Consider the following 9,881-nt stretch of genomic DNA (forward strand, 5'->3'; position numbering starts at 1 on the left):
CCTCAAAGCGTACCATAAATTCTCTCATGCACCGGTGGGAGACCATACAAAAATGTGTGAACAAGTTTTGTGGATGTCTAGCACGAATTGAGTTAAGGCGTCAAAGTTGTAGTAGAATGAAAGACAAGGTACTTACTCCCTATGCAATACCACGATTTGTTTCGACTATTTTATTTTTATATATCGTATATTAATATTTCTTGTATGGTGGTGCATGTAGGTTGCAGAGGCATGTGCTTTGTACAAGTCTGAAGACGAACATCAGAAAGCATTCCAGTTCATGCATTGCTGGAATAAGCTGACAACACAACCAAAATGGCTTTCTAAAATTGATGAATTGGCTATTGGTAAAACATCTAACAAGAAGCAGAATATAAGCTCAACTGCTGACCCGAATGCAAGTTCACCAAGTGAAATAGGACAAGGTGAGATTCAAGGTCTAGAGGATAATGCATTGACAAGGCTGATTGGTAAGAAGAAGGCAAAAGCAGCACTGCTGCAAGAGAAGAAAAAAAGTGTGACAACAACCTTAGAAAATATGTGGGAACAGAAGAAAGAAGCTGATGTGGAGAAAGAGCTAAAAAAGAGGATATGTTCAACAAAGCTTTTGCTCTTGAACAAGATCGAGTTGCTCTTGAACATGATTGAGTTGCAAATGAAAAACTACTTCTTGAGTTGAGGAGCCAGGAGGTCCAGTTGCAGAAAAGAAGGGATGAAGAAAGGATTATGACCATGGACCTAACTGCCATGGCAGATGATCAAAAGAAATACTACATGTCCTTGCGGGCTGAGATTATGAGCCGACTATCATGATCAAAAGAATCAGTTGTCTTATTCCTCAGTTTATTGTTTGTACTAAACTCTATCACTTGGTAACTTTATTCCTCAGTTTATTGTTTGTATTAAACTCTATCACTTGGTTATTCAGGTTACACAAAGTAGAAAAATGTCGTGTTTCAACCAGCATTCTTGATGTTTGTGTTCATATTTGTCTGGCAGTAGCATCCTTACTCAGATGGACAGTAAACCCAAATATTGCACTTCAAAGCTCCTGCCTTGGCCGTCTGCTACTGCTGGCAATTACAAATACTACTGCTGCAAACCCAAATACTACTGTTGGCAATTACAAATAAATTTATAAAGTAGCAAAAAAATTGAAAATTACAATTACTATAAACTATAGGTAATCATTTGTAGAGGTCTGGATGATGTTGCCACAGGTGCTCGATGAGGTCATCTTGAAGCTGATTGTGAATATTTTTGTCCCTTATATTCTTATAATTTTTTAATAAACTCCTCAAGTTCAGGTGTTTCATCGTGAGAAATCTTCACCTTTTCTCCACCCCATCATAATTTAAATCATCTTCTTCATCGCGCTCATCCTCAAGTATCATGTTGTGCATAATGACACAAGCCCTCATGATTTGTCCGATGGTGTCTTCATCCCAAAATCGAGCTGGCCCCCTAACGATAGCGAAACGAGACTGTAGAACCCCAAACGCTCGTTCCACGTCCTTCCTACAAGCTTCTTGGGCAGTTGCAAAATATTTCTTCTTGTTACCTTGTGGATCAGGTATGCTCTTCACAATTGTGGCCCACGAGGGATATATGCCATCAGCAAGATAATAACCCATTGTATATTCGTTGTTATTAATGGTATTCACCTTTGGAGCTTGACCTTCAGCTACTCGTGCGAATAAAGAAGATCGGTGCAAAACGTTGATGTCGTTGTGGGAACCAGGCATCCCAAAAAAAGCATGCCAAATCCAAAGATCTTTATCTGCAATAGCTTCAAGTATAATTGTAGGCTCATGCACATGCCCGGTATACATACCTTGCCATGCCGAAGGACAATTTTTCCACCTCCAATGCATACAATCAATCGACCCAAGCATACCAGGAAAACCTCTACTCTCTCCAATGGAAAGTAATCTAGCAGTATCATCTTCATTAGGTGATCTCAAGTACTCATCTCCAAAAACCTCAACAACAGCATTGACAAACCTTCTCAGACTCTCAATAGCAGTACTCTCACCAATACGGACATAATCATTTGTAGCATCAGCTGCTACTCCATAAGTTAACATCTGAAATGCTGCAGTAATCTTTTGCAGACTAGAAAGGCCAAGTACACCAGCAGCGTTTCTTTTCTGCACAAAATATTCATCGTGTTGCTCTACGGCATTCCATATGCGTACAAACAGTGTACGCCTCATTCGAAACCTGCATATCAAGAGTAACGAGACACATGTATAATATGATTTTTTGAAATAAAATGGTCGAAATAAATCTATTGTTTACGTACCGTCATCTGAAATAACTATGTCCGTACGTAGGATCATCTGAAAAATAATCTTGATACAACCTTTGATGCCCTGCCTGTCTGTCTCGCCGAAGTACTTGATGACCGATGATAGAACCACGATGTTTTTTTCATCATCGGACTCATCCGCATTCACGGCCACATGAGTAACAGAGCTGAGGAAATTATCATCGTCATCGTCTGACGATGAATCCAGCACCAGATGCAACGAAAAGCTTCGTCGACTCATAGGGAATCTTGGACGGCCGGCACCAGATGCAGGGCTGCCGGCGTTGCACGGCGTAGTGCGCAGGGGCTTTCCCCGACCAGCGTGACAGGGACTGCACAAAGACCCTGCAGGGCTGCCGGCGTTTGAGAACGCCATGCGCACCTGGGTCTGGCGGCGTGATCTGAGTTGTGATGATGGCGTGAGTCCTGATGATGGCCTGGGCCTAGCTACGTGCAATCGGTGATATGGCCTGGTTCTGGTGGTAGAAATTAAAATGGGTCCAGCGGCTGTCACGCCAGCAAGCCCAGTGACACTGTTTCAAAAAATACGGATTCTAAAATGGGCCTAGGATGACATGGCCTCATTTGAAATATTGGGGGACTAATTTTTAGCATTCTGCTGTGGCTTGATATATTTTTTGGGGAAAAAATTTTTAGCATAGCTCCCAATACCTCGTTTTGGGGAAGAATTTTTTGGGGAACTCTTGGAGTTGCTCTAAGGCACCTTCCAAAAGAAGGGGGAGCAAAACTCACGGATGAAAAAGTCCCACTAAGAAGAAGGATGATAATTAAAATTACGGTAATGCTATAATCCAGGCGTCCGGATGAGAGAAAAATATCGGACGGAACGGACCCGAAATTTCTTTCTGATACAATTAAGAATGAGTTCACGTCCAGTCGTTCTTCGTGTCCACATTCATCCCCAACACCTGCTTCTGTTAGATACGAGCCTAGGATCTCTAGATGCATATCTAGTCGGGATCACGATAAACACGAAGTTCTTGGGATTTCTGGTGTGAACCGAGAGCGAGAGAGAGAGAGAGAGGGAGAGATAGGAATACCTTCACCCCTAGGGGTGGTAGCAGCGGAGCTGCTGGCCATCTCTTGTTCACGTGATGGAGTCTACGCAAGGGAGCAACGCACAGTGCCGTGTAGAGTCGTCGGCAGCGGCGGTGGCTAGCGGCGGCGGTGGTGCTTCCCGTCACTACTGCGCAAGACCTAGATCGGTAGGTGTGTCGGTGGGGTGGCTGGTAGCGGTGAACCTCATGAGCCAAGTCATGGTCCCGACCCTGTTTATATAGCGCAGCGCGATAAGGGCCCACCACCCAATGCTAGGGTGGGCACCCCCGATCAGGGCGCGGATCAGGGTCCCAATGGGCCTTTGGGATCATTGGGGAGGAGATCAATCTAACATTCCCCCCCTTGATCTCATCATTCACTTTTAACTTTACACTTTTCGCTTTCATTCGTTTCATCATAGATTAATGTGTAGAGCGTGCCTCATCGTCACAGCTTAATCGCCGATAGAATCAACAGCTACAACACACTTCTCTATTTTGAAACAATTTTGTTCTTTTTGGCCCTTTACAATCTAGGAATCATAGACTTTCCCTTAAACCCATGCCGGCTAAGTGTTCTCTAAACACATTGGGTGGTAAGCCTTTCGTAAGCGGATCCCCAAGCATATCCTTTATTCTTATATGCTCAAGACTTATAGTGCGATTCTGGATTTTGTCTTTCACAACATAAAACTTTATCTCAATGGTTTTGGAAGCATTGCTTGTTTTGTTGTTGTGAGCATATAATACTGCTGGCTCATTATCGCAGTACATCTTTAATGGTCTATGAATACAATCGACCACTCTTAATCCGGGTATAAATTTCTTTAACCACATCGCCTGCCCCGTGGCCTCATGACATGCTATAAACTCTGCATGCATCATGGATGACGCAGTTACTTTCTGTTTGGAGCTTCTCCACGAAATAGCTCCTCCTGCGAGAGTGAACACGTAACCATACGTAGATTTTCTATCATCTTTGTCTCCCGCAAAGTCTGCATCTGAATACCCTTTTATCTCTAGGGAATCAGATCTCTTATATGTAAGCATGAGGTCTTTTGTGCCTTGCGCATAACGCAATGCTTTCTTCACCATCTTCTAGTGTTCTACACCTAGATTACTTTGATATCTGCCAAGTACTCCGGTGACAAAAGCTAAGTCAGGGCGAGTCCATACTTGAGCATACTGTAGGCTTCCGACAGCTGAAGCATATGGAACCGCTTTCATTTGATCGATCTCGTATTGGTTCCTAGGACATTGAAAATTCCCAAAACTTCCACCCTTGACTATGGGAGCAGGTGTGGCTTTACTCCCATGCATATTATATTTCTTTAGAATCTTTTCTAAATATGCCCTTTGAGATAATCCAAGAACCCCATTCTTTCTATCTCGGCGAATTTCTATGCCCAAAACATATGATGCTTCACCGAGATCCTTCATATCGAAGTTTGAGGACAAAAACTTCTTTGTCTCTAGTAGTAGACTGATATCACTGCTCGCAAGTAAGATATCATCCATACACAGAATTAGGGAAATGTATTTCCCATCTTTGAACTTTGCATAGATGCAAGTGTCCTCTATGTTCTCTTGAAACCCAAATTTCTTAATTATATCATTAAACTTTAGGTACCACTGTCTAGAGGCTTGCTTTAATCCATAAATGGATTTCTTTAGATGACATCCCATATTCTTTTTGCCTTCCATGATAAAACCCTTGGATTGTTTCATGTAGACATTTTCTTCTCAATCCCCATTTAGAAATGCTATCTTTACATCCATCTGATGTAACTCTAAGTCAAAATGTGCAACCAATGCCATTACAATTCTGAAGGAGTCTTTACATGAGACAGGAGAAAAAGTCTCATTGATCTATTCCTTCTCTTTGTGTAAAGCCTTTAGCCACAAGTCTCGCCTTATACCTTTCTATATTTCCTTTTGAGTCACATTTAGTCTTGTAGACCCATTTGGAGCCTACTGTTTTGGCTCCTTTGGGAATTTCTTCAAGTTCCCAAACTTTGTTGGAACTCATTGATTCATCTCATCTTCCATGGCCTCTAGCCACTTTGATGAGTGAACGCTTTTCATGGCTTCTTCATATGAAGTGGGATCACCTTCTATATTAACTTCTTCTGTGTTATAAACGTTATAGTCATCAGAAATAGCTGATCTTCTAACTCTTTGAGACCTTCTAGGCCCCTCACTAACGGGCACATTCTGTGCCTCTGCTTGTGGCACAACATCCAGAGGTGGTTGCTGCAATTCTTCCTCATGTGTAGGTTCAATTGGCTCCTGAAAGACAGGTTCCAATTTTTGACTCATCGCTTCCACGGGTGGAATCATAGCAAGTGCTTGCACCACAATATCAGGAACTGTAGCGGGTGCTTGCACCACGACCTCAGGAACTGTCGGTGCGGGAACAACAGGTAGTGAGAAGAATGGTTCCCGAATCATTGGACTGAGTGCACACATCCGCTTCTCCTCAAGATCAATCTCTCGAGCCACCATGCTCCCCTTCACCATTTCATCCTCTAAGAAAATGGTGTGTCTCGTTTCTACAAACTTTGTATATCTGTCTAGATAGTAGAAACGAAAACCTTTTGATTTTTCCGGATAGCCAATGAAGTGGCAGCTTACTGTTTTGGGATCTAACTTCCCAATGTTTGGGTTAAATACTTTAGCCTCAATTGGGCTACCCCACACACGCAGGTGGTTTAATGAGGGTACTCTTCCTGTCCATAGTTCATACGGTGTTTTGGGCACCAACTTGCTTGGCACTCTATTTAGAATGTGAATGGCGGTTTTTAATGCCTCCATCCACAGTCCCAATGGTAAGGTGGAATAACTCATCATGTTGCGCACCATATCCATCAGTGTACGGTTACGCCTTTCAGCTACTCCATTTTGCCGAGGCTCGCCCGGCATCGAATATTGGGCTACTATACCATTTTCCTGCAAAAACCTTGCAAAAGGTCCAGGAACTTGGCCAAATGGGGTATGTCGACCATAGTACTCCCCCCACGGTCGGATCTTACTATTTTAATTCTTTTGTTGTGCTGATTTTCAACTTCAACTTTAAATATCTTAAATTTATCCAGCGCTTCTGATCTTTCTTTAATTGGATAAATATAACCATAACGGGAGTAATCATCTGTGAATGTTATGAACGAGTCATAGACATCCACGCTTTTCACAGGAAATGGTCCACAAATATCAGTGTGGATTATCTCTAAAACTCCTGTACTACGTTTAGTGCCTTTTTTAATTTGCTTTACAAACTTTCGTTTAATGCAATCTACGCATTGTTCTAAGTCTGAGAACTCTAATTGAGGAAGAATTTCATTCTTAACTAGTCTTTCTATTCTCCCCCTCGAAATATGGCCTAAACGATAGTGCCATAATTTCGACGATGTTTCATGAGTTCTCTTTCTGTTCTTTGTTTCTTGCTCTGACGAGGATACATTCATATTCACATCACATAAAGAATTTACTTTTTCACGCAGCGATAATAAATAAAACTCATTGTGAAGGATGGTAACACCAACACATGCATTATCAAACCAAATGGCACACTTGCCATTTCCAAAATGACATTCATATCCATCATGGTCCATACGTGAAATGCTAATCAAGTTTTTGTGTAATGAAGGAACATAAAGAACATCTCTAAGTACAAGCGTGAAACCATCAACTAGCTCTAGAGAGACATCGCCAACAGCTTCAACATCTGCTTGGACTCCATTTGCGACTTTAACGCATCTTTCGCTTCTTTGCGTAGTCCTCGTCGAGCGGAATCTCTGTAAAGAATTTGCAATATGAACAGTTGCACCTGAGTCAATCCACCAAGTAGATTTTGAATACTGTGTATGCAAGGATTCATTTACAAAGGAGATAGTGTTCTCACCTCTTTTTGCCATTATCGACTTTAACCAGTTGGGACATTCTTTCTTGTAATGCCCCCTTTTCTTGCAGTGGAGACACTGATCTTTATCTACTGTGAGAGGCTTTTGTTGATGCTGCTGCTGCATGGGAGCCTTTCCACGTGCCTTGAAAGAAGAGTAGCATTCCTTTTCTTGTTGTCCTTCACATAGTGCAAAGAACCACCATGTGAGGATCTAATTCTATCCTCTTCCTACACGCACATGGCTATCATCTTTTCCATATCCCACTGTTCTGGCTGCATGTTGTAGTTGACAACAAAAGTGTCAAACTCTTTTGGCAGGGAAACGAAAACCAAATGAATAATGTGCCCAGGCTTGAGCTCAAGATCCATTGGCTTCAACTGTGATGCCAAGTTATACATCCTCAAGATGTGCTCTCTTATGCCAGTTCCTCCTCCAGTGTACCTTTCTGTGGCCAGCTGCTTGAACAGTTGGGTAGCATATATCTTTGAGGAACCAGTGAATTGATTCCTTATCTTTTCTAGGTACTCTGCGACGGAGTCACACTCTGCGATCGAGCCCAAAATTGTAGGCTCAATCATGTTCTTTACCAAAGCCATACATTTCTTATTGGCAGTGGTCCACTGTTTATTTTCAAGGGTATATGCCAACTCTAGGGGAGCATAATCCCTTTCCTTTTTCTTGCCATGCAACATCATCATCACCTTCAGCCCTCACTAGCTTCTCTAGAGCTGTTGGCTGTGGTGTAGTCACAACCCAGTCAACTTCTCCACAAACGAAGGAGAAATCAATCTTCTTCCTCCACTCTACATGGTTGTCTCCTCTCAGAGTAGGTATCTCTTCGAGACAAGCTATTAAGTTGAACCCTCCTGAAATTTGCAATTCAAGGTGAGATCATAACAACAATTGTATAATTTATTTCCAACGTTGGTCAAAAAATAACATATACAACTATTTATGCAATTTAAATCTATATCACCGTTGGGTAGAAATAGAAATAAAAGCATGGAAACTTTTTAAATCATGATACAGTTATTAACAACATTGGTGAGAAAATAACAGCATCATAATCTAACTTTTTAAGAAAGAATTAACTTTATCATGCTCTCAAAAATTTAATTGTCTGTGTTGGGTCAAATTAAATTTAAATAGAGCAACAAATTAAGCTTTTGCAGCGGAAACTATGAAATAAATCTATTTTCAGAAGCAAAAACACTTTATAAACTTTATTAATCTCTAATACAAATTATCCCGTTGGTTTGAATTTGAATGGAGATCAAAACTATGCAAAAATCACCAAAGAAATGCCTCTAAAAATAGAAAATAAAATTGTCAAGCATTACGGTGCAAAATTCTCTTTTCGGCCGAGCAGCGAAAACAGCCCACAGCCCGTTCCCGCACTCGGCCCGCTCGCACGACGCAGCCGGCCCACCATGGCGGCCCGCTCGCTCGCTTGTGGTGCCTGGCCGCGGTTCGCAGGCCGCAACCTGGGCCTGGGCTACCAAATTGGCCCGTGACTTTCACCCACCTGGGGCAATTCCTGCTCGGTTAATCCCAGCCGTCCGTCGCGATGAACGGTGGTGCGGCGTTTTCGGCGGATCAAAAACTGGCGAACAGCCGGTCTCACCCGAACCCTAGCACCATTCTCTTTCTCCCCCGCGTCCGTGCACCATAACCGCGGCGGCGGGGTCATCTTTCCCGCGCCCGGCGAGGCTCGCCGACAGCGGTTGAGGGATGGCTCCGCCGGCGCATGGCCGCGGCGCCTCCCCCTTTCTTCTTTCTATCTTGCCTCCCCCCTTTCTCCCTCCGAGCCTCCCGAACTTTGAGATCCAGAGGGCCATGGCGACCACGGAGGAGGGCTGGTGCCACCGTGGGTCCCCTAGCCGGCGTGCGCGTCCATTGGAGGTTGGGCGCGTCGCTGTCGAGCGGTCCTGTGGTGGTGCTTTTGCGCCCCCCGAGCCCCGAGTGGACGCTCCGGCGACTCGGGTGGAGCTTTTCCCGACGAGCCCGTGGCTCGGCCAGCCTTTGCCGCTCGCCGTCGGTGGACGTGCGGCAGTGAGGACGCCAGCAGGTAAGCCGCTACACTTCTATTCTTTAGATCTAGGGTTAGGGTTAGGGTTTTTATTTTCTTTTCTGTTTCTTTTTCAATCTTCTTCTTTTTCCCGACCTAGAAAAACTTCTAGTGCGGTGACTGATACCATTGTTAGATATGAGCCTAGGATTTCTAGATGCATATCTAGTCGGGATCACGATAAACATGAAGTTCTTGGGATTTCTGGTGTGAACCGAGAGTGAGAGAGAGATAGGAATACCTTCACCCCTAGGGGTGGTAGCAGCGGAGCTGCTGGCCATCTCTCATTCGCGTGATGGACTGTGTGCAAGGCAGCGACGCGCAGTGCCATGTAGAGTCGCCGGCAGCGGCGGTGGTGCTTCCCGTCACTACTCCGCAAGACCTAGATCTGTAGGTGTGTCGGTGGGGTGGCTGGCAGCGGTGAACCTCATGACCCAAGCCGTGGTCCCCACCCTGTTTATATAGTGCAACGTGATAGGGGCCCACCACCCAATGCTAGGGTGGGCACCCCCGATCAGGGTGCGGATCAGGGTCCCAATGGG

General features: G+C 44.0%; 1 protein-coding gene across 1 annotated transcript; it reads right to left on the reverse strand.

Moving 5' to 3' along the window:
- Nucleotides 1–1,328: 1,328 nt before the first annotated feature.
- LOC101778410 lies at nt 1,329–9,109 on the reverse strand. The gene is made up of 4 exons (XM_012843182.1): nt 8,939–9,109; nt 2,203–2,223; nt 1,898–2,150; nt 1,329–1,780 (listed from the first exon to the last, which is right to left on the reverse strand). The coding sequence occupies exons 1-4, from the start codon at nt 9,107–9,109 to the stop codon at nt 1,329–1,331; spliced, it is 897 nt and encodes a 298-aa protein (XP_012698636.1).
- Nucleotides 9,110–9,881: the final 772 nt, after the last annotated feature.

The sequence above is a fragment of the Setaria italica genome, unplaced genomic scaffold, assembly GCF_000263155.2.
Source record: "Setaria italica strain Yugu1 unplaced genomic scaffold, Setaria_italica_v2.0 scaffold_13, whole genome shotgun sequence".
NCBI classification, from domain to species: Eukaryota; Viridiplantae; Streptophyta; class Magnoliopsida; order Poales; family Poaceae; genus Setaria; species Setaria italica.

What these genes read in the sequence shown, in the direction of transcription:
- LOC101778410 (XM_012843182.1), bottom strand. Translation starts at nt 9,109, where the DNA reads ATGGCCCTCTGGATCTCAAAGTTCGGGAGGCTCGGAGGGAGAAAGGGG. An exon ending in TTTCGAATGAGGCGTACACT is followed by an intron (nt 2,151 to 2,202) that starts GTTTGTACGCAT and finishes TATTTTGTGCAG; the next exon opens with AAAAGAAACGCTGCTGGTGT. An exon ending in AGAGAGTAGAGGTTTTCCTG is followed by an intron (nt 1,781 to 1,897) that starts GTATGCTTGGGT and finishes AAGCTATTGCAG; the next exon opens with ATAAAGATCTTTGGATTTGG.